Source organism: Brachyistius frenatus, unplaced genomic scaffold, assembly GCF_029030835.1.
Source record: "Brachyistius frenatus isolate BFR_SWC_R1_liver_20210118 unplaced genomic scaffold, ASM2903083v1 Contig_3, whole genome shotgun sequence".
NCBI classification, from domain to species: Eukaryota; Metazoa; Chordata; class Actinopteri; family Embiotocidae; genus Brachyistius; species Brachyistius frenatus.
In genome coordinates, this window is record NW_027210602.1 from 3,565,514 (window position 1) to 3,591,281 (window position 25,768).

Consider the following 25,768-nt stretch of genomic DNA (forward strand, 5'->3'; position numbering starts at 1 on the left):
AAGCAATGAAAAAAGTGCACACAAATGCAATGAAAGAAGTTAACTAATCCTACAACATTACAAAAAAAAAAAAAAATTATATTTGAGATGTCTTGAAATTAGTAGAAATCAAAAAATACCATACATAAAAATCGATATGTAAAATGTATATAAAGCCTTCGATGTCAGTAGTCGTTTTTTAAAAACCATATTGACAGATAACTGAAGTCATAAACTACAAAAAGCCTGGCTTTTGTATCAAACATTAAACACTGATTATGAGTCAAAATTCTAAGAGTCAGAAAAACAACATTAAAACAGTAAGTTTAGTGACTGTTCTCTGACTAAGATGGTGACTCAGTGTTCACTCCTTCTCTCACCTGCTAATAAAATCTCCACTCACACCACTGCAGGAAAAAAAATCTGTGGCATTTTAGTCCCAGACAAGAAGAAACCATACTCAAATTTAAATCATTGGAGCATTCAAAGTAACAAGCACTAGCTAAAATTGGCTAGATGAGGAGAAGACGAGCTTTTATCACCATGGACATCGGTGTCTTTAAAATCTGTCAAACGCAGGTCCTTCTCTCACAGTGCAACGATTTGTGACTCTTTCTTTTACATTATGTCTTATAGCAGGCAATGTTTTAAAAACGAAAAAAAAAAAAAAAAAGGTTAACTTTGTGCAACTGTCCTCTCTAATGGTCATGAGCGTATGGTTTAATAAAGCGGTCAATTACAGCAAATGGGATTATAATGCGCTATCAAAGTTCATTACCATTGGGAAGTATTATTCTTTAATGTGGGTTAGACCCTCTACATCATCCTCATTAAACAAACCAGTATATTTAGAGAAACAAGGATTTTAAGAGTTCAGTTTATCAACATTCCCTCGGGTGGATATCAAAGTTTCAAATGGTCTCATTTAAAGCCTTTGGAGTTGTAATCCATTCTTAAGCTTTACTACACCCCACTATACCATCTACACATGCATTCATCGTCCCCATCCTCCAACATTCATCTGAAAAGTTCCTCACCGTCTCCAAAAACAGGGCATCCTTCGAAATTCAGATTTCAAATTTGCCCTTACGTGTACAGATTAGATATCCGGACTGTCACGATTCATTATCACTACATCTCACTTCTTCTTCAGCTCTGTTGTAACCCAATTTCTTGCTTTGATGGTGTTTTTAATCTGCTGGTTTTCTCACTGTCAGATGGACTGATGAAGTTTCAGATAAAGGACTGATGTGACAGCTAAATGTGTTTGGACTGTACAAGTTTGATAATGTTGAAATAAAGCACAGCTGAGTTTTGCTTTTGAAAGCAGCTATGATCCACCAAAATGAAACAAGACTCAGAGTGTGCAGCCATGTGATTAGCGCTGTGCGATGGGACAGTGAGGATTTAGGGGGTGAATATTCGAAGAAAATTCAAATAGTCCACAGCGAATCTCGAATAGTAGTTTTGCTTGAAATGCCCATCCCTAACCAGCAGTTGGCTCCAAAAAGCCTCCTCCATAGACTCCCATTAAACTTTTCTCATGAAATCCATAAATTTATCCACAAGTCATTTTGGTGTCATTAGCTGAATTCACTGCTGATCAGTGCACTGATGGTGCTGCTGAAAATAATTACATAATAAATTAGATATTAGGCCTCCAACAGAGGTATGGGACCATGTCTGCTTTAATTGACATGCCTGGGGTGCAGTCAGGTTTCTGCTATTGGTGGGTAGGAGCAGTGTCCTCGGGTTCTTAGTCAGATCAAATCCAATCCACCCCTCGCTCCTCACCAGCTCGCCTAAATATCACTTCCTCAAGGATTTTTTTTAAATTTTTTTTTGTATTTGTTACCAAAAATGCTTGATTTTGCAGCAACTTTTCTTGAAAAGTGTGATGTACTTTGTGGAGTTTTTAAATGATTTTTTTGTTTTTTTTACATAAAATTGCAGGAATCAGCAAAAACAGCAAGTCACTTCTGGCTCCAAAATAAACAAGGTGGCGAGAGCCAAAATGCTAAACTCAAGGCATCAAACCAGCAGTTTACAAAGCAACGGGTAAAGTCATGATGCGTTGCTGACTGGCCAGAAAGTTGATATGCTGGAATAATGGACAAACACTTGATATTCAGCAGTATCCTTAGAGGGTACTCAAAGTTAAAGTACTCCTTACTTTGGCTATAAAATTCAATATGTCAGCTCGATTCATTCATAAATAAAGATTGTTTTTCTAAAACTAAACGTGTACTTGTGAAAAATCTAAATTGAGCTCAAAGTGCAAGTTCAGTCCCCTCGGATGCACTACCGGACCACTTGGCTGGCTGCAGCTGCTGTAAAGCGCTGCAGACTCAAATATCGATCTGCTTTGCAATCAATCAAATGGTGAGTGCTTGTCAGGGTCAGAGGAGACACTAATATCTTGGGCAGATGTGGATTTATGGCTGCATGTGTCCTTCTCCCCCGCTCTCCTTTTCACTGCCTTTCATCTATTTTGTCACTGCTTTCCTCCCCCTTCCCAACATATGTCAACGCTGCGACATGTGTTCGTTTATTGTACACACATAGCTGCAGGTCCCTTCACGCTTCCATTCACACCTCCTCTTTTCAACATCTTTGCCCTCCTCTCTTTTTCTCGCTGGTAAGAGGAACTCCGTTGCTCCGTCTCTCCATTCATGCATCCCTCCTGCTCATCTACAGTCCGTCCACACACACACACACACACACACACACACACACACACACACACACACACACACACACACACACACACACACACACACACACACACACACACACACACACACACACACACACACACACACACACACACACACATCCTCAGTCTCGTCAGAGCTACCTGGAATTATTTATTGTATTGTATAATGGCCGACAGCAGCTCACACCAGCCCAGCAGTGCTTTGCTTTATTTATTGGTTTTCATTCCTTTTGTCTCAGTGTGTGTTTGTGAGAGTGTGTGTGTGTGTGTGTGTGTGTGTGTGTGTGTGTGTGTGTGTGTGTGTGTGTGTGTGTGTGTGTGTGTGCGTGTGTGTTTGTGAGAGTGTGTGTGTGTGTGTGTGTGTGTGTGTGTGTGTGTGTGTGTGTGTGTGTGTGTGTGTGTGTGTGTGTGTGTGTGCGCGCGCAGGACAAGCACACATTAAAAGATAAAAAGCCCAAGGACGTCCTGCACATTGGAGCTGCTGGTGAAATGACCTGTGGATTGATAGATTGATTGATTTGGTATTTGAAGGCTAATCGGCCATTACTGGGTGATTCGTCTGCTGCCTGCGCTTCTATCGGTTTATATGATGTATACACGTGCCCATATTTACGTGTGTGTGTGTGTGTGTGTGTGCGTGTGTGTATGTGTGTGCATACGCCACAACGACCAACACTCGCCACCTTTTATCATTGACTAAATGACTGTGCAGTGTGAGTGAACATATTTTCTTCACTGAGGGGATTTTAGCCAACACTGACTCCTTCAAATGAAGGGAGACTCAAGCTACACAAGTAATTCGGACGTATTGTATTGATCTGTACTATTAATCATGCCTAAAATGGGCACTGTTGTAGTCCTATGTATGGGTCTTTAGTTTCAATTTTATCAATGAAAAGATGAATTTGCATATTTGTATTTTAAAATTATTTTTTTAAAGCATTATATAGAAATATGTAACAAATTCATGAGCCTATTATTGCAACAAATTATTTCTTAAAACATTTTTAAACATTTGTAATATTTATATTTTATGTATAAAAACTCCTTCCATTCGTCACTGATTGCTCAACCATTTAGGTTTTTGACCCCTTAAACCAAAGCACGCTGTACTCGTGGTCTTTCATTCCAGGTTTCAGGTGCCTTGTGATGTGTATTATTCAAACAGGCAGCGATCTTTTCCTCTTTAAATAATTGACCTGGCCTGAAGAGCAAAAACTATTAGAGAAGAAATGTTTGAAAAAAGTGAACATATTAATTGTACACGCCACTGGGGAATGGGATTGTACTATAAAAGGTAGAAAGTGGTATCAAGTAGCCTATATCAGCTGTAGACTGCATACCGTCCTTGAATAAACTCTGAGGTACAGAATTTGTGCCAGTGCGACTATGCCTCTCCAAATATTCACAATCTTAAGCAAAGGGAATGCTTGTATTGTGGATGTATGGCTGAAGAAGGAAATCTATCATCTGGGTGCTAATCAGGTCTGTATTTCTGCTCGACTGACGGTCTCTGAGGGAACTGGCCTTTACGATCAGTTTCCAGCGCTCCTTTGAATACAGATAACACTGAAGGTCCTGCCACAATGGCTTGAAAAACAGCACAATCTAAAGCCCCATGTTATCATGTCATTGTTTGAAGAAACACTCGCAGACCACTGCAGCGCCTCAAACTCAATGCTCCCTCTGCCCTTGGCTGTGGATAAGAGTCCATTTTGACCTGTGTGTGTGTGTGTGTGTGTGTGTGTGTGTGTGTGTATGAGAAGGGGGTTTTTTTTTTTACCAAAATGACCATTATATAATACCAGACAATAAATAAATAAAGATACACGGACAATAAGAAGGGTTTGGAGGAATGGCAGGGGTGGATGGCACCATGTGCCCCCCCCCCCTCTCCCCATACAGTACCTCCACGTCCCCCCTCCCTTTGAGCATGATGAGGATGGTGATATCACCAACCCTTCGTTGCAGTTTTAGATCAATGAAAGAGAGAGAGGAGAGAGAGGGAGGGAGGGGTGGGAGAGTGGGGGAGATCTGTGTATTTTCAGCCACACTCTGACAGCTGTGCAGCTACCCCACGTACGTGCTCACATCCGGAGAGACGCGGGGACAGAGAGAGAGAGAGAGAGAGAGAGAGAGAGAGAGAGAGAGAGAGAGGGAAAGAGAGGTGAGAGGCTGACATCCGTCTTTTTTTTTTTTGCTCTGCAGACGCGTGCGTGACCCGTCTGCTCCCCGGATTTCCCTTCAACTTTTTGAGCTTTTCCTTGTCGCATACCTCCATCCTCTTTGGAATGAACTGTTTTCCTGCCTGCGTCGTTTCCATGTCAGCATGGGAACTGCCGTGTCCAAAAGGAAGAATTTAAGAAACGATGCGATATCCTCTGTGGCAGCAAAAGTTAGGTGAGTGACACCCGGAGCTCTCCGCCTGTACGGCACCCTCGGGAAGTCCTGGCAGGTATTTTTTTTTTTTTTTCCAGCCACCGTGCGCGAACTTACCTGGTGTGACAGTTGTGTGTTTTGATGAATTACCACTGCGCTATCCTCGGTACAGTCAGCCAGTCTTGCAATGCGCAGAGAGGCTCTTTTGCGCTGCCGACTGTCCCGTCTAGCCCGGGGCGTGCGGCTGAGCAAATATGTGCTTTACATTTCCCTTCATCATTTCTCCACACTGCACCTGCAATCAGGAAATGTAGTCTATAATAGGGGAGATTCTCCCGATTCCCTCTAAGTCTGTGTTTTATTTGGTCTAAACCAGCTGGAAAGAGGATATTTGGCGCGCCGCTGCTTTTACTGATGTTGTGAATGAAGCATCATTGTATAACGAAAGTCATGCAGAGACAAAGCGGGACTGCCGTGAGTCACAGTAACCCTGATTCGTTTTCTCAGTTTGGCATCAACCTCAACAGCCCATCAGCATGCTGTTAAAAAAGAAGAAGAGAAGAAGAAAAAAGAGGAGCCCGCCATTTGATTGTTATTGCAGTTTAAACCAAAAAAAAAAAAAAGGCTTTCTGTCTGGTCGCGTCGAACCGGGGGAAAAGCGCAGCAATGAGGCGGCTGTATTCACACCCAGGCGGTCAAATGAACCAGCTGTCAATTACTCAATCACTGCAATCGATAGTGCTGTGCACTGATCACTCAGTCAGTGACTGGGCCAGTCACAGAGGGCAGCCCTGATCATTTATTCAGCCTGAAGAAACAGACAGGGGACTTTTTGGCAGGAGTCCAACCCGTTAAAAGCTATTAACGACTCAGAAAACGCACTATTTTTTATTTAATATATTTTTTTTAAATAGCCGGAAGGGCATCCAGCTCGCAACGTGCTGTCGTCACATCTTTGAGGCGAAGCTGAGGCTGCAGTTTGCCGAGAAGCACGTGTGACTGTGTGACTGTGTTCATGTCCGCACATCAAGTGCAGACAGCATCAGCTCTGAATCCTGAGAGCAGATCGGAATACAAATACAGCATCTCTGCGCCTCCGAAGTGGTCCCACAGCAGGCATTGGTGTGTGTGAGATTGTAATTCAGTCAATGGATGACCTTGACTTGTGTAGACTCCAACATCCACAGATGTCTGCTGATGTGATATTACGTCATTCTCTCAGTGTGTGTGTGTGTGTGTGTACGTGCGTGTCTACCTCATGGTATACAAGCTCCTCAGTGCAGGTTTTTAAATGTCTGTGTGCCATCTTGAAAAGAAGATGAGAATATGATGCTCATGCCCAATGCTGAGTGGCTGCAGAGGATGTCCTGAGCAGGTGGACAACACAGTAAGAACGTGTGTGAGGGCAGAGAGAGAGAGTCAAGGCTGACCGTCTTTTTTTCACGTTAACCATCGGAAATACTTCAACACATGTGACTCAACTGCCAGCTATTAAGGGTGCACCCCTACGCGCACACAAAAAACACACTGTCTGTCAAATACATACAATTATTTAGATATACTCTCCCTCTTTTCCTCCCCCTCATTTTTTTTTTTTTTTTTTTTTTTTTTACACAGGCACAAACAAACACTATTCAGAGTTACATTTTTTGGAGTTAATGGAAAAATGAACCACGGCTCCACAAGAGGGGAAAAGCAGCTGAATCGCATGCAATATTTATCAGCCTTTCACCTACACATGACCCCATGAATGTGGAAGCAAGCACTCAAAAGCAGTTTCTTTCCCTTGACATCACATGCACGCACAAACAACATGCAGTACATGCAGTCAGATGTGTTTGTATGCACTCTTTGAATTTCATGTGCGTGTGCTTGTTTCTCCCTCCACTTTGTCTGAAGGACATGGCTGGATTTCAGATAGAGGCTTCAGATCAGGGTATTTCCTTTCTCCGTTACAGTCATTTACATAGCAGTACATGTTTATATTAAAAGGATTTTCACCTCTAACATAGTTTAATTTTTTTTAAGTATGTTTTTTTATCATGTGCTATGCCAGAGTACACTTTGACAACAAATGGTGGCATGGTTTTGTCTTTGGGTGACACAGTTTTAAACTAGATTTATCTAATATGAAATTATTGGGATTTAAGACTTTGTCAAGACCAGACAACTAATTTTTTTCTTGCTATATTTGGATGAAGCTGTAAAAGGTCTGTTTATTGGCAGTTAGTGGCAATACATGAGAAAAATAGACTATTTATGTTTATTGTTAAACAAATTTTGGATTATAGCAGGTCAGACAGGTTAATGTGCACCTCTATGCACCTGCAGTCTTCATTGACCATATAGCATACCTCCATGTTTCTGCACGCTGGGAGTTACAAGCGTGAGGCCAAGTGAACATTTGTATGGCTTATCTTTGTGACACAATGCAGTCCCTTGCCCGTTCCTCTAACCTTCACCACCACAGCAAAATCCATCCATCCATCCATCCATCATCTATACCCGCTTTATCCTGAACAGGGTCACGGAGGGGCTGAAGCCTTTCCCAGCTCACATTGGGCGAAGGCAGGGTTCACCCTGGACAGGCCGCCAGTCCATCACAGGGCCAACACGTAGAGACAGACGGAAACAAAGACCATCCACGCTCTCATTCACACCTAAGGGCAATTTGTAGAAGAACCAAAAACCCACGCAGGAACAAGGAGAACATGCAAACTCTGCACAGAAAGGCCCAAGCCCGGATTGGAACCCAGAACCTTTTCACTGTGAGGCGACCATGCTAACCACTGCACCGCTGTGCTGGCCTAAAAAAAATGGCTAACCAGTACCCAAAACTAATTGTAATCTTTAATGCTAAAAAACAAGTCTTAACCCTCATAGAGCCTGATAAGGTGAGGTCCAGCTAACATGTCCTCACTTTGTCAAAATGTCCTCACTAAAACAGTAAAACTGACACTGATCCCCACATAGACAATTGTACAAGTGTACACACACACACACACACACACACACACACACACGCACACGCACGCACGCACGCACGCACGCACACGCGCACGCGCACAAATACTTTTTGGGATTATCAACACCTGCACTGATTTGATTCATTTCCCGTTTCCAAACCGTTAACACTACAGTAATAACCCCAACCGAATACTTTTGTCCTCGACCAAAAGCAGTACATGTCCAACAGCACATTTTATTTGACCTTAATTTAGACCATAGCCCACATTAATTCTAAGCATAAACTTAAACTGAACCTACAGGCGAACCAGGTGTACAAATCGAACTTCCTTAAACAAACTTGAAACAAATCCGCACATATTCTATAAACCTGCCCAGAACATAAACTCATTTATTATTCCTCACAAAATCTAAAATCAGATTCCCTTGCATAGATCACCAGTCTGACAGAAGACTATGAAACATTGATGAAATAATCTGACTTGTTTGTGAGGGCATGCCATAGACTGCCACACGAGTTTTTCCCCAACTGGAGAATTATCTTAAAGTAAGACAACTTCATATATGTAGTTTCCTACCAATAGCGTGTGTGGGTTTCTTTGTGAGACAATACTCTAACTTCTAAACTCTCTGATGCTGTACGTGGATACAGTCATGGTGTGAGCTAAATGCTATTGCTGTAAGGGCAACTGCTCACAGTGCTGATGCAAACACGCTGATGTTTTGCAGGTGTAAAGTTTGCCATTTATTTAATATTTACTAATTAACTCGGAGTAAAGCTGGCTCTGATGGGAATGGCTTTGGCTTTGTAGATATCTGGTCATAAAACCTAAGTAGTGGATAAAATTAAATTGTGACGTGATAGTGGTGATTGAAGAAAAAAAAAATCGCATTGGCACTGCTATACAGTCATACTCGTAGCAGCCGTACTTCTGGTGGGTCTTCGCCCCACCTACAGGTGTGTCAGGCTGGAGGAAAATCGTAAGGGTCATTCTGGTAAGCAGTAACAAATGACCTGGGTTGTCTTAAGGTATGAGGACTTGTTAGAGGACACTACTCTTGTGAATGACCAGATTTATAGCGATACATTTACAAACAATGCATAGGAAAGCAGACACCGGCTACTCGTACCAAGTGTTCGACTGCGTCTTGTGTCATCTTATGTTTACGGTTTGCTGGTTATGAAACAGGTCACACTCTCCCCTCCAGCAGCTCACTAGGAGAATAAGCTAGCGACTGAGAGCGAAGGGAGAGATTAGCTCTCATTTACACACCAGAATTCTGCGACATTGAGTGAGAAAGCAAATGCTTTGATCTGCTGATCAGCCTAAGAGGAGGGCTGTGGTGCGGTTCGGCTGAAGGGCAGTGGACAACAGTGTTCGCAGAGCTGTGAGGCTGTGCAGAATGACATGAAAGATGAAAGGATTGGGTTTTACAGACGGATGCAAATGAAATATTGTGTGTTGGTTTATTCAGGACAGTCAGGTGCGACTTTGTTGTTCGCCCGCAGTCACTCAGTTAATGGAGTCCAAAGATGTTTCATAACTGTCTTTGAATATTTATTCAATTTCCTCAAGCTCCATAGAAAGAGTCATTCCTCTCCACTTCTTAGAATCTAATCAGTCTTTCATGTATTTAAAAATATATATACTGTGTATTTCTAAGTTTTATGTGCTCTGTGCATCCTCATTTCAAGAAGCAGAGCTTTTTTTTTTTTTTTTTTTTTTTTTTAATCTATCTCGCTGTCCATCTCTTTCCTTCTTTGTTCAATCACACAGTATAATTCTTTTCCTTTAAATATGCTGAATGAGGCATATTTTATTCATAACAATCTGAACAATGATGAAGACTCCAGCAGTGCTGTGGGGTTGTTTCTCTTTGCTGGGTGCATATTTATCTATCTGAACTCAAGACTTCTCAGTTGTCTCAGAGATTTATATGCTCAGATCTTCCATTATTATGAGCAATTTTCTACAGTTCATTAATAATGAAGCATATTTTATTGCTGATCATGAAGACCATGTAAAACAGGGCAAAAGCACTAGAACATGATTGGACTATAAGTGGATTTTGAGTCAGAAACAGTGTTTGCTGGTTGTTTCAAAGTCATACATTTCAAAAACCAACCAAAGAAAATGAAAATTCATGCATTTTTTTTTCATCTACAGCTGCTGCTGTTGGGGGCGCAAATTCTCCATTCAGCCATTATATTACAGTTGCAGAAGAAGAACAAGATCACAGTCAAGGAACAAACCTCAAAAATTGCAAAACCATATGGGAAACAGAAATAGAAATATGGCATTTAAATTCATTTCATATCAAATGGAGGAAGGTTAGTCTCCTCATCACTCCATACATATCTGATGTTTCATCTGCTGGATTTTTTTTTCCTTTCCAGTCAAGCGGAAGCTTCAGCTGACGTGTAAGTCATTTGCTTCATGCACGTCATGATTCATTTGTTGTTTTCATTATTCTCTGTCACATTTTGTTTTTATTGATCCAACAACTCTTCCATGTCAGCAAACCATCTAATTATTTTTTTCCAATACCTACCATTGCAATACTTTTTTTTCTTAATTTCCATAGTTTCCACTTAAGGTCTTGGCTTAGTGGGATACCAAAATAAAAGAGAGCCACCGCTGATGTTAATATTATTAAGACTTGTGTTTGTCCTGCTAATAGAAGTCAAATTATCTGCAGGGGAAAAGCCCTGTTGTCCAATAAAAAGGTTAAATATGTGACTGCAGAGAAACAGTGCTGTGTGTAGTGCAGTTGCATCACTCAGCGCTGTAATGTGGTTGGGAGGTTGCGTTCAGCCACTCTTGTGCTGACATTTCAATCAGCTCCCGGATCAGATGCTTGGTTCCCACATGTCCCATAATGCACAGCACAATCAAGACTGCCATTTACATTTCCGGGTCCCTTCGGCCCTCAACGTGCGCAACAAGCCTCTCAACAGGTTCTCACCGTCCCTGCTGTGCATTTTTGTGTGTATGCTCCTTTGCATGTGGGTGTCTGTGTGTTTGCAGGAAACCCAATTTAATTAGTGCATCTGAGAGGAGGATTCGATTAAGGAACATTAAGAGTGAGGAATGTCTTTTTTTGGCAGCCTGTTGTTTACAATGGAGAGACACCCAGAGGAGACGCAAGCTGTGATGATATTCAGACCAGTGGGAATACTGCCAGGGGAGAGTTTGTCAGCCACGAGCTGTGTCACTGTGTTAAATGGCATCAGAGTTTACAGGAAAAGGCATCTGGGTCAATAATGCAATGAAATACTGCATGAAGCAGCATTATAATAAAGGGCCTCTCTAAATAAGTCAATTCTTTAATCCTAGGAGCCTTCAGGGCCTATTTTAATTTACACCTTCAACAGCTTTAAGTAGAAGATCCAGAAGATGGAAAAGATTTGTTGTTCTTTTTATTTGGTTGCATTGATTTGACCAACCACCAAACTGGTGATTGGGAGGTACGGTGAGACAGAAAATAGGTTCAAACATGTTTATAGATTTTACAAAAGTAATCTTCAGGAGGCTTCATAATCATTTATTTTACCTTCATTAATGAGACTTCTGTTGACTCGGATTTGTACAAATTGCTATTGATGACATTTCCACCTTCAACTTTTGAGTTTTAGTGAGATATTGTACTTTCCGTTGGATGCAAAAGACAACAGTGTTTTACTAAAGAGTTATTAACAACATAAACAATCAAAACACTTACTGTCAAGTAAATTTGACGTCAACACGGTCAACCATGAATTGCACTATATCTCGGCAGTATAAAAGAGTCATGCATTTTCCTTATTGTCATATAAAAGGCTAACAAAAACATACTTTGTTCCAAGCAATCCAATAATCTCAGTATCTTATAGAAGGGGAGCTTTTCACATTTCACATCCAAATTCATTATTGTGTGCATACAATCCACACATTACATTTCATTTAATTTGTCTCCATTCACTTGGAAGGGTCCTTGTTTCTTTTACAGCAAACTATGGGTTGCTTGCGTGGCGTATATTTCTAAATGTGGGTGGATGATTTATGTACATGACAGAGAAAACCCAACCATGACAAAGGGTTGATTGACGGGCTGCCATAAACATAGCCGTAAAAGTACCAGAAAAAATATGTCTGTGAAGATTTAGCCCAGATACTCCTTAAAAAAACAGGACAATATGTGACAAAAAATCAACAACAGCGGATAAAGTAGAACTGGAATAAGTACTAAGCATTGTTTTACCATCTGCATCTATTAGTAAGTACAAACCAGAGGAGGATGAAGAAAAGGGAATGTTTACAGTTTTGTCATATTCCCATCTGTCAGGTCTAGTTATGCATTGTTGTCTCATTTTATTCAAAGACCTGAAGTGCTGAGATGCATCTTCCTGTTTCTGAGGGTCCCTTTCATGTGTCTGTGAAGTGGTTAGCAGAGTTTGTGGCAAAATCTGTTGAAGAAGTAGAGTGTGTGTAATTGTGTCTGACTCATTCAGCTCTTTGCTATAAGTACACTAAAAACTATCTGGTGAACTGTCGATCCAGACAGACGCAAAATACGCTCATATTATTCACTGGCTCAATCAGGAGAGGAAGAAAAGATGACCGAACAATGAGCAGGACCTTCATGTGCCGTTCATGTTGTACCCACAGTTGTTTCCATAATATGACTAGAATTATGGAGCTCTGTCCTTGTTATTTTAACAAATGGCCAAACACGAAATGTTTAAGTTCGAGTGAGAAAGTCCTCCAGCAGCCCATAGCAACTATGACTGTTTTCTGTTGGGACAAAAAGAAGCAAGTTGGGGATTTATTTTTCAAGTGACGGAGTCTGCATACAGAGGAGTTCAGGGTGATTGGATGAGTCAACAAAATGTCAGACTTTTAACCCAAGAGAGCGCTGTTTTGTTTCTCATTTCCACTTAGTCATCTCTTAACAAAGATCACAAATGTTCCCTAACTTGACCAAAACAGTGCTTGTAACCCACACCAAAACGTTTTCAAAAGCTCGAGTGACGACTTATTTTTAGGCCAAATTGCCTGTGTGCCTATAGCCTAACGAAGCTTAACACTGCAACATCATAAAACACATTCATTGATTAATATATTTTTTTTGGAAGATTCATCAAAATGATGTCTTGCCAGCAGAGATCAGACTTTGACGTCACAAAACATATGTGTGAGCCATTGTGGAGGGCAGTAACAAACTTGTGCCGTTCAGAGAGGGAACAAGTGTTGTGTTTAAGGATGCGGCCACAACTCACCCTGTAGAGCTTCTAAATGGACCTCAGAAACTGCTGTTGCCAACATAAAGAATGAAGTTTGGTTGTCGTCTTTTAAGCAACATGGCCAAGAAGCCCTCAAAAGTGCTGAGAAAATAAAAATGTTAACATCTACAATTTAATCACAACTCCACCTGTTAAGGAACGTTATGTAATACAACACGGAGCTCTAAATGGTCCTCTAAACTAAATCGACTTTGTGATGAGATTGCCTTCTTTAATGTAGTTTCCAATGAACTGTGAACTACAGTAAAAACCTGGGATTTATAGTAATGTATATGTGTGTAATACAGAATATTTAACAGGGTAAAACTAAAATCACAGGTATGAATCTGTCAGGCACAAATTTCTGCTGTATCTTGAAGGTTGAAGGTGTCCTCACACAGCCAGTCACCTCGAATCAGAATGATCTAATCTGATCTGAATCCAGGTCACTGAACATGAACCGGTGCCATCCTTGCCAACCCTGTTTGACTCGTATGCTTAAATCAAATTTAATCCTTCATGAACGCGTCTCAAAGGTTTAAATGATGCAAAAGATTTTAGGTTTAGAGTTCTGTTGGCCTTCAAAGATGCAGCCGCCCTGAGGAGAAAACTGAGTCTGTTCTCTTCATTTATCTTTTATATCTTTGTTGTCCTGACTGCGCTTTCTGTCAGCCTCTATCTCCTCAAGTTTTGCTCCACCTTTCACTTTTAATATGTCCCAATTGTTCTCTGTATACTCCTCTTCCTCTCTGCTGTAATCATTTCTCCCCTCCCTGACTCATTTCGTTCCCCCGAACTCCCCCATCACATGTCGGAGAGCATGCAGGACGAATTTTATGTCTGCCTGTCAAGCTCTTTCCCCTCCTTCTCCTTCTCCTCCTTCATTTTTCGCCTGTTCTTTGAATATTTTTAAGTCATTTTTAATCACCTGTGATCCTGAAGGGCCGTGCACACATATCATATGGAGCGAGTACAAATCAGTAGCCTATTAACACAGCGCAGAGGCCGAGGTTTTGTTTAATGGATGGATTGAGAACCGTTTTGCTCAATCTGTTTCCAACTCGATTTCCTCTCATGTATAATGGATGATGCGAGTCTCTTGCACCATTGTTTGTTGATTCTAATCAGAAAGCGTAGCCTGTTGAATAATAAAACCAGAGGGCGAAATGAAAATGTCACCGAGCTTCTGAGGGACACCTGCTGATTAGAGCGTAGACTATATTCATCACAACAGTCCTTTATGGGGATTGTTGTTTGTTACATCAACAGACACACACAAACGCGCACACATTTCTTAGGATGATGCCCTTAAATATAAAAAGAAACTCACACCGACTCACGTGCACATACACAAGTACATGTTCTCATACAATCACACCCCACTACAAAAGAAGAAAAGGAGGATTTCAGAGAAGAAGATGCAGCAGACTTGAATTGCAGCAGCATGGCGAGCTATTTTTAGAAGTGTAGTGAAGGGAGCTGGATGGTGTCGCAGCACGTGCCGAGTCCTCAATAACACCCCCCAAAACTCTTAGGGAGTCTGACAGACTTTGGAAGTCGGCTGCACCATTAAGGGAAAACAATGGAGGAGCCAAGTCAGCAGGCATAGAAGAACATTTTCATTTTTTAATGGCGCACAGCAACAAAATATAAAATTTAGATGGATGTAAACCCTCCAATAAGCTGTGATTTAATGCAGTAAGTTGTTTGCAGTTTTACCCAGGGAGGTTCTGTAATTAAAACTTTTACTTGTTTGCAGTTCTCGTAGAACAATAAGAAATGCTGCTGAACCGAGGGTAAGAAGTGTCAGGAGATCGAATTAGAGCCCCCCCCTCTCTTCTGCATAAGGCTGATGACCACTGTGGCAAAGTGGGCAATTACTTTGGTGCCCCAGACTCTCAGGGGCCCTAAGCGTGTTGAAATGTTTGTAGTATATTGATTTACTTTGTTTTGAGACACGGGTAAAACATAACTGAGATGATCAAGAGTTTAGCATGCTTCAAAGTCAGTGCCTGTCAGATCATCAAAGAGCATGACAAACATACTCATACCTTTGTCATGTCAACAGTGGGGGAGCTACATCTGAAAATGACTAATTTACCAAAAACATAATCCAACAAGCACCACCACTTAAGGGAACGAGAAGCCATTCCCATGCTACTTCTGTCACTTTTCATAAAACGAGTGCAACTCTACGAATGCCGAGAAGAGACTTTTACAAAGTCTCCATGTTATTTCCATGAGAGCAATTATCGCATATCGCCCGTCTCTGTAAAAGCAGGCCTGCCCTACCTTCAAATGTAAAACAGCTATGATGTGGTTACGTAGGTACATTTTTCTTTCTTGTACATTGGAAAGGACAAATATCTAAAAAGCATGTTTCATATCGATTGACTCCAAACCCGAGGTCATTTGTGACTTTGCTCTGAGGATGCTGTGAAGCATCTTTGTGTGCTAACGATGCCTCTATAGAGGAGCCTCGTTTAAAGGAGTGGAAGAAGAGGTAGGGGGTTAGAAATACAGGGCTGAGTTTAAATAAGTAACTGAGAGAGATAGAAAGCAGGGTGCATCGGATGAGTGTTTGAAAAAGTCTGTTTTCACTGCACTTCTACTTTTTCAGCGGTTGAGAGAGAGAGAGAGAGAGAGTGTGTGTGTGTGTGTGTGTGTGTGTGTGTGTGTGTGTGTGTGTGTGTGTGTGTGTGTGTGTGTGTGTGTGTGTGTGTGTTCTTGCTGTCTTGGACGGCCCTTTAATAATTGACAGAGCTACCAGGGAGGTGGTGTGGACGGGGGATTCTTCAGCAGAGATGTGTTGCTATATTTGTGTGTGTGTGTGTGTGTGTGTGTGTGTGTGTGTGTGTGTGTGTGTGTGTGTGTGTGTGTGTGTGTGTGTGCGTGTGTGTGTGTGTGTGTGTGTGTGTGTGTGTGTGTGTGTGCGCGCGCGTGCGTCAGCAGTCACCTCTGACATCAACTGCATTAGGAAAACATAACCAGCGGGAGCATTCAGGCCGAGTCCCTGTATGTACTGAAGGATGTAAACAGTAAATTAGCCATTGAATGTGTAACCGCCACTGTGAACATTAAAATGTTATTTATTCGAGATCAAATGGATAGAAACTTCATAAATGATGCTTTTGACAGCAGGTTTTTCCAAAATCAAACAAGTATTCTGACTTATACTAGATCCATTAGAAATAAACTCATTGAAACTTCTCTGTGTGAAAGTCACAAGACAGCAAGAGCTACCATACATAAGTCAGGAGTGAGTGCTGAAGTAAACATTCCTCATTCATTCTGAATAATGCTTAAGTGTGTTAAATTATAGATGCCGCTGTGTTTTATTGCTGTATGTGCTTTCTGTTGCCTGGACTGACTTCTTTGTGCTGCTGGGTAGTTTAAGCAGCAGCATGTTTTATTAATTTAGCAGGTGCGTTGCTTGTACAGTGTAAAACAGTAATCTGCAAAACGACTTCCTATCAACTTTATAAAAAGGCCTTTATTAACAGCATCGTCTTTAAGTTACTCACATGTTCACCTTTCCTCTCTTCTCATCCTTAATTACTGTCACAAATCATTATTCCTAATAGTTATTGCTGCGGTACATTTCCCCTCAGTTTTTTACACTGAAAGAACATCTTCAAAATTCACACGCGCACGCACGCACGCACGCACACACACACACACACACACACACACACACACACACACACACACACACACACACACACACACACACACACACACACACACACACACACACACACACACACACACACACACACACACACACACACACACACACACACACACACACACCAGAGGAACATTAGGAGGTCAGTGTCATTCAACTGCCAGACCTGGGGCCATTATATCAAATGGAGAAGCCCTTTATGATATTGAGTTTTAGCTATATGTGGCTGAATGGGTGTCTGTAGAGTATTCTGACCTGTGGAGGGTCTACTTCTGTGTGTGTGAGTAAGTGACAAAAAGAGTTCAGCACCAGATGCAGGACTGCAGTTACAAAGCATCTATTTCCAGCACATCTTCCTCTGCAGCTTGCTGTCAAGGTTAAGTGTTGTACTGCCATGCATGCATTCTGTATGTGAAACAAGACTGCAACCACACTTGCGATCCGCCGGCTGGAATTACATCCGCCGACGCAAAACAGAGGTCACACTAAAAAATGAAGTCTAAAACTCTCCATCTCCTCCTGCTGTCTCGCACTCTGTCTCTCTCCCAGGTTGAGGCTGCCTGAAGTGAGGAGATAAAACAGCTGCATCTTAATCAGTGGGTGGCACAAGCCTACAAAAGAAGGCAATTAGGATTATAATTTACAGTTCCCTTGCCCTCCTCTCCTTCCCTTTTTCTCTCTCATCCCTCCTTTCCACCCGTGAATTAATGTCTTTATGTGTGTCTTTATGTGTCGTGTGTGTGTGTGTGTGTGTGTGTGTGTGTGTGTGTGTGTGTGTGTGTGTGTGTGTGTGTGTGTGTGTGTGTGTGTGTGTGTGTGTGTGTGTGTGTGTGTGTGTGTGTCCACAGAGCAGCCCGAGCATTTGGAGACTACCTGTCCCACACACACCCTGAAAACCGAAACGGATCAGGTCAGCGTCTCTGCCATCCTGTCATTTGTCCATCCTGTTCTGTGTATTCCTTTGTGGTTTTAATCCTTTCTCTACCTGCTTCGCCTCATTGAAATGCCAGGCTATGTTCAATAGTGTGTCACTACAGCAGATGATAACCAAAGAAAGAAGATGATGATATCCTGTGTCCTCCTCAGCTCTTCTTTTCCTCTCTCTCTTTTCTTGCTCTTCAGCACCTTGGTGTATTTCCCATTCGGTAGCGCTCATATTTTTCTTTATATCCATCTCCCTGTTTCACACTCTAGCTCATCTTCTTTGTGAAACCTTGGTGGGTCCTGACCCGGAGTTGCCAAGTGACACGATTGGCCCCAACAACAACAACCACCTCCATCCCTGCTCCAACACCAAGGGCTGTGAGGATAAACCGGAGCCCGGCCTGGTGAAGCAGTCACTGGGCTTACTCCCGCCACCTCCCCCTTCCATCACCATCTCAAACAAGCCAGCGCGGCTATCCCTCGAACGTAGTTTCTCAGCAGAGGAAGACCAGCAGAAGTGTGTTGAGTGCACCCTGCAGCCTGCCCGCGTGTACACCATAACCACCCAGCACGGTATGCTGATGAGCAGCGGCCGGGGCAGCAAGGAGAGCCTAGAACTGGACGTCCTGAAGGAGAAGTCGGGGAGTGGCGGGGTAGGATCTAGAGGTGGCTCGATCCAGCCCTCCACGTCCCCTTCATCTGCCTCATCGTCTCCAACCCAGTACCACCGCACAGGCAGCGGCCGCGGCACCGGCAGCTTAGGTGGCAGCCACCACCACAGCAACCATCACCACCACCACGCTGTCCTGGGCCCGAACGTGGCGTCCAGCAGTGGAGGAAGCGGCGGGGCAAGTGGAAGCAGCGGTGGCAACCAGCAGCACCTAACCGTCACTGGGTCCCACTCGCATCATGGATCGCACCACCACGGCCACCACCACCACCACCTGTCTCAGCCCCCGCTGCAGACCTCCGTCAGCGCCCACAACATTCGCAGCTGGGGCGAGGGGGGAAAAGGGGAGGCGGAGTGCAGCGGGCTGGCTTGTGAATCGTGCAGCGGCACTCCCTCGCGCAGCCAGGGCTCCCTGGATCTGGAGAGCGCGTCCCGAGAGGCAGGCAAGCAGCACCGACGCCTAGAGCGGATGTGGAGTGTGGACCGGTTGACTGGGCTGGAGAGAGGTGAGAGGGCAGATGACGCAGAGGATGGGAGAGGCGCTGAAATCCAAACAAGGGTGGGAAGAGGGGTGGCAAGGTTGTTCAGAAAGCCCCCCGGCTGGGATTGGCTGGATCGGTCTGAGACCGGAGATGAAATAGCATTTACTACCTTCAATCGAATAAAAAACACATGCTTGGAAATTAGATCCAAACAGGTTCCTTCTTGCCTCTCTAATGTTGCCTTAACGATTCTTTAATCTGAATGTCGAGGACCACCCAAAAGTGTTTTTGCCCTGTAAATCAAATCATGTTAATTGTTTTATATGATTCATTTGTGGTCTGTAAATTAGGTTAAATGCACGTAAGGTGACAAGAACAGCTACTTTTAAGATGACAGCAAATGACAAAACATCAGAAAACTCTAAATAGATCCACTAAAAATTATTACGGAAATCAAATTTATAAAGGTAATTTGTGAAAGGTGAATAAATTGGATTAAATTAAGTTTTATTTGTATTTTATATTTTTACTGTACTTTTTGAAAATTAAGGACCTATTGAAACTTATTGCCCCCTTAGTTTTCTGTTTGTCACAGTTTAAGTATAGTTGTTTCGAAGAAATACACAAGTACTAAAGATTTAAGTATGATTTGTTTAACATTTAGTGAGAAATACATTTTATTTAGAGTTATTTTACTGTGAATAATCACACTGAACGCAGAGTTTAGACTTACAATAAATCAAAGAGGAAAATATCCACATTAACATTAGCTAATATTAAATGTAACTGTTTCAACAGCCTCAGGTCTGGTGGGGGTTGAGGGTTTGATGTTGGATGTGACGTGGTGGTCTGTATTTCTGACTCTTCGTCTCCCCGTCTCTCCTCTGCTGTCTCTTCCCTTGTGTCGCCCTCTCTCCATTTGTGGAGTGGTAGACTGTGAAGTGCTGGTTTCGTGCCGTCATTTTTCTAATATATTTATTATGGCATTTGCCAATACGGCACATTGAGTTTTCTGTGTCCACGTAACCCTGGAATCCTAATTTTTTTCTCTAATTGCAGAGGACACTAACTGGTTCCCCAAGGACAATATGTTCAGCTTTCAAACTGCCACAACGACCATGCAGGCGTGAGTGTCCAACCTTTCAAGCACACATGTACACCAAACATGTACATAAACACACAGTCACAGTTATGGTGTATTAACTGCCTGAAAGGTCAAAGTAAGATGGCCATATAGGTGTTTTTGCATGTTTTAGACCATTAACTACAAATAGACCATTACCTGCCTACTTATCAATACCACCAACCATTTTCCAAAGCGTGCTATTGATTTTTTGATTGATTTCTTATCATCCAGGCTGCCACTGTTTTTCATTTCAGCAAGCTATAAAAATCAGCTGCAGACCTTTAAATTTGCTTAAGGAGGAAAATACATCAATGTGAATATTTTGTCAATTCTCTTTTTTGGGGGGATTAAATTTGAATAATTGATTGAAGCATAGTAACGCAGACACAAACAGGGTTTGTTTTTAAAGCCATCTTTGTTGGTGTATTAAAGGACCATTTGACAAGGCAGAAAAAAACTCATCCAAAATTTATTGTGTAGATTTAATTGGCCAACAGATGTGTTACGAAAATACAAGTAATTAGTTGCAAGCAACAAAGGTATATTGTTTAATTGCCTAATTACTAGTCCACCAAATGAACCCAAATAAATGTGTACTTTGATGGTGGTAATGTTAGGTATATGCAATTGTAAGGACTAAAACGCACAAAACTAACAGTGTTGCTTTAAAAAAAGCAACAAAAAAAAAGGACACGTGTGAGTGTAAATATGACTATTAATTAAATTAATATTATTGCCTATTACTGTTTAAACTCTCTCTCTCTCTCTCTCTCTCGCTCTCTCTTTCTCCCCTAATTAATCTCGGGACACTCGAACAGGATATCGTGAGTATTCTTCCCTGCTTGCTTTTCTTTTTTCTTCGCTCACTTCCTCTTGTCCTTAACTGCAGTTCCTTAACTATGATGTCTACCATTTAACCTTCATCCTTGGGCTGCATATGTTGAGATGTAGAAAACAAATTATTACACGATAGAAACAGGGAGGGCACATTATAGAGGTATAGTATATGTGTGCCAGTGTGTGAGTTTGGATAGGTAGCAATAGGCAGCTGTTGGATTGTTTCTTTTAAACTTAAAAGAACTAAAACAGCAAAGTTTAATGCTTGAAATAACATGAAATTTTAATTTTATTTTTTATCTCAATTTTTTTTTTTTATGTTCTCATTAACAGTTACAGACTGTCAGGTATACGCTTAGTCAGCACAAATGTCTTTTATTTCAAGTAAAAAGCCAAAGGGGGAGAAATTTAGTTACAGGACTTAACAGAAGGGATAAAGTCCAGTGTAATCCATTGCAGCTCAGTACGTCTGCCAAACTCAAATCCAGCAAATATCTGTCTCTGTGTTGGCTGACCTAGACCCTGCCAGCGCACATCCACACAGCAGTTGTGTTAGGTTGACACACACACACACACACACACACACACACACACACACACACACACACACACACACACACACACACACACACACACACACACACACACACACACACACACACACACACACACACACACACACACACTTAGGACACAGCAACAGATCGAGTGTGGGCATTTAAGATTTTTCATGTTGGTGCACTAATCCTGCTCCACAGCTGTCCTTATCACCGAATCTGTGCTGGCCAACTTTAGCCGTGTTTGGGACTGAAAGTTGAAATTGGCTTTGAAGAGGTTTGATATAAAGAGTATATATTTATGGTGTTAAATTGGGTATTCTGTAGTTTAACATGAAGTCAGTTATCAGTCAGTTTCAGCGAGGTGTTCACTAAGTTCTAGAAAACTTTCAAATGTGTTGCGTGCAGATCACTAATGTCTGTCAAATGGTTGTTGAGTGTATAACTTAAATTAAAGGTCGCTTGACAATCAAACAACTGCTAACATTATTAACACTGAAGTTGTATCGCCAAGCCAAAACCTTGACATTTCATACTGCACACCGCTGCCCCAACACACCTTGCCTAACGAAGCCCAACTAACCTGAGCTGCTGCTGAACGCTGACATTTGTCAAGTTTTCTTTTGTCTGTTGACCAAGCTAACATCCGCCTGTGAGCTCAAAGGCCAAAACTTGAAGAATAAGTCAAGTGACATTCCCTATTTTTTCTTATTTTGATAAAAAGACCTAAACCAACAATAAATTAATTGTAATAAACAATATTTCCCGGGTATCTAAAGATACACCTCTGTGCGACAGACATTAACTTGTTGTCCAAATATTATTAAAAAAATGAGTGAGCCACTTTGTTGCTCTGTGTTATGCTGTATGTTGCTTTGTTACGATAACCGGAGGCGCTTACGCTGTAAAAGCTCACTGGAGCTCCAAATGTGTGTCAATTTGTGGATGAAATTATTTGGCAATGTCAACATTATTTACTGTCTGAGTTACGATTGCCAAAAGTGTTGCTGTTTTCGGTAAACTCGCAGTTTTTAAAAAAAATACTTCCGAAACATTTTGAAAGCTTTATGGCCTAATCTTCATGACTGGGTGTCAGAGACACAGTCAGGAAAGAGAGATTTTTTTTAGGGATGGACAAACACACATAGTTGGTTTTGGTCTTTTCCTGGGGTTTCTTCACACTAAAAAAAAACCCACAATAATTCCAGCCTCCATGTTGTTTGGGGGGAATTTTACAAGCTAATTTCCTTTATTGACCCATAATTTACCCACAGTGGACTATCCTTAAACACACAAACCATTATGTACTGTACTTTATGTTACACAAGAGCAGGGTTGGAGATTCTCTATCTTTGGCTGTGGCTCTGATTTGGACAAATTTGAATCAGCATCACAATTTGTTGGATCACACTTTTTTCCTCGTTAACAAAGATTAAGTCTGTGGAAGACAGAATCACACATTGAAAGTGATGCATTTCACACCAAGTTTGTACTTTGACACGGCATCACTTTCTGGAGGTCAGAACATGTCAAGTTTCACACGGCCCATGTAAATGAACGGGAAGCTTCCACAACAACTTTTCCGTAGACATGCTTGCTATCGGATTATAACGCATGAAAAATGGATACGCACCAGGCTGTGAATAAGAAGTATTAAACAAACAGCACTGAAGAATGTGTCGTTTTTTGAGTGGAGCTGCTTCTTGAGCCTGCAGACATCGAGGGGCTGACTTAAGCTAGCATAAGCTCCAAACCCAACATAACTTTAAAATGCACATGAGGATATGAAGCAAGCAAGCATGACAGATTCTGGAAAGTATCAAACAGTATAAAATTCCCCCCCAACTCAGAATATTCTTTGAAAAGTCAAATAAGGTTACAAGATCAGCGTTTACCATTGGATGACGGATGATATCACATGCAGACTCGCACATTTGTTGCAGGGGTGAAAAGAAAATAAGATTTGAGCTGGAGATGTGATTTGACTTCCTGGTCTTTAGTATCAAATATACCTGCTGCCTACCAACAACAGCGTCCCCCCCCCCCCCCCTTTCACAGCCAAATAAACCCTACAGCTAAAAGCCGTGGCATCAGCCTCCCCGCACTCTCCCACCCCTCCCTATGCCAGCATTCTCCCTCGCTCATCGCTTTAATACTGTGCCACGTCCTGGCAGGGCTTTCCGAGGATTTGTGCAGAGAAAAAGGAGAGAGAGGGAGCAGGATTCGGCAGAAGTCATCCAGAGGTACGCAGCGTCCCCCTGCCAGGCTGGGCTGTGCTTGAGTGCCGTCGGCACTCATTTTCGCCTATAGCTCCGTTGGTGCTTATTTACAGCCGTATCTAATCTGACAAAGCCAAAGAGTCAGAGGAGGGCAGGTGTGATGATGTCAGCAGCTTTCGAAACGGAACTAAAAAAAAAAAAAAAAAAGGATGCGCTTACGGTGCCTCAATTTCTAGCACAGAGTTGAATTTCTAACTACAGAATCTGACTTTCATTATTTGATAAAAAATGAATCAGGCTCATCCTGTACGGGTAGGTTACGGCCCTGTTTCCCAAAAAGTTGGGAGGCTCTGTAACAATAACTGAAAACAGAGTGTGATGATTTGCAAATGATGTAAAACCATATTTAACTGAAAATAGACCAAAATGAGACATTTCATTCTTTGTGGAAGAATTGCTGATTTTAGCAAGACACTGCGAAACTGCATTCTCGACGTAAGTCAACAGCTTGGCTCCATTGTAGAAGAGTCCGAGTGCTAAACTGGCCTGCCTGCAGTCCAGACCCGTCACCCATTTCATGTTAAATGTTGCCCGTCATGAAATGACAAATACGACGAAGGAGACCTGAAATTATTTATCAGGCAAGAATGGCGCAACATTTCACTTTGAAAACTCCAGCAACTGGCCTCTTCAGTTTCCAATCGTTTACAGAGTGTTGTTAAAGAAGAAGTTATGCAACACCGTGATAAATATGCCCCTGTTCCATCTTTTTGAGACGTGTTGCTGGCATCAAATTCAAAATTAATGTATATTGTTCATAATACAATACAATTTCTCAATTTCAGAGTTTGATGTTGTCTTTGGTCTAATTTCCTTTAAATATGGGTTTACATGATTTGCAAATAATCGCATTTTGTTTTTGTTTACATTTCACACAGCTTTGTTAAAAACGTGGTTGCTAATAAAACCTAAACTAAAAAACTGCTGGTATTGGTTGATGAGTCAAATCCGACGTGTAAGAAAAAGGTCATCATCTAAATCTACTGTACAATCCTGCTTTAATTGTGCAGCATTCCACAATTTATGCATAAATATTTGCGTGTATAAAAAAAAAAAAAAAAGCACGAGTTACGAGGAAGAAATAACATCTACAACTCTGTTGGAAACACAGAGTGAGATTCTGTAACACTTGGAGGACTAATGAATCCAGTAACAAGTTCAGAAGCCGTCCCACTCAGGCCCAGATAGTCTGTCACAAAGGGGCAGATGGTGACTATGACACCAGGCAGTACATCTCAATTCCTTTGACATCTCAGTGTTATCCATCTGCACTGTCAACGTCCCTAACATTGTGTGTTCGTTCATCAAAATGAGGGATTGTGGTAAATATAATAGAACTTACTTTTAGGGACGACAACTCCTGCTGGGTTTGTAAAGGCGAACTGAATGTACTAAAGTTTTGCAGTCAACACAATAATAATGGAGACAAATTTAACTTCATTTATAAACAAAAGCAACGTACAAAGAAAAAGTAAAAGTGCCATTTCAGCATTGCTCGTAATTACCTCATTATCGTAAGAGTGTTTGAATTTCCTCTTTGCTCTTTAATGTGAGATGTTCACTTCCCCCTTTTATCATGCTGAGTTCCAAAATAAATACTCCCTGTATTTACTCAGTATGAGTCTTAAGTGCTGCCTCTTTCTTTGTTTAATCAGTCATTCTAACTGTTGCTGGAAACATCTGTCCTTTTACAAAGTGTCCAAAATTAAGTTCTTCCCCTGCAAAGAGGATCTCTGTAACAGCTACTTTCATGATTCACTAAATGTGTATTGATGGCATTAATATCATTCTTTCTTTGCCAGTATAAGAATATCTCACAAACATTTATGAGTATTATAACTAAAAAAAAGATATCAATTACTTCTGTCAAGTAACCATGTGTCACACACATTTGACACATG

The 25,768-nt window shown here is 41.6% G+C and overlaps 1 protein-coding gene across 1 annotated transcript in view; it reads left to right on the top strand.

Moving 5' to 3' along the window:
• The first annotated feature begins 4,737 nt into the window (after nucleotides 1-4,737).
• The window catches only part of nsmfa (NMDA receptor synaptonuclear signaling and neuronal migration factor a), a 38,706-nt gene continuing 17,675 nt past the window's right edge, over nucleotides 4,738-25,768 (top strand). The window contains 4 exon segments of the mRNA XM_069703652.1: nucleotides 4,738-5,095; nucleotides 17,841-17,902; nucleotides 18,187-19,092; nucleotides 20,128-20,200. Coding sequence (XP_069559753.1) covers nucleotides 5,025-5,095; nucleotides 17,841-17,902; nucleotides 18,187-19,092; nucleotides 20,128-20,200 — 1,112 coding nt within the window. The 5' untranslated portion in view covers nucleotides 4,738-5,024.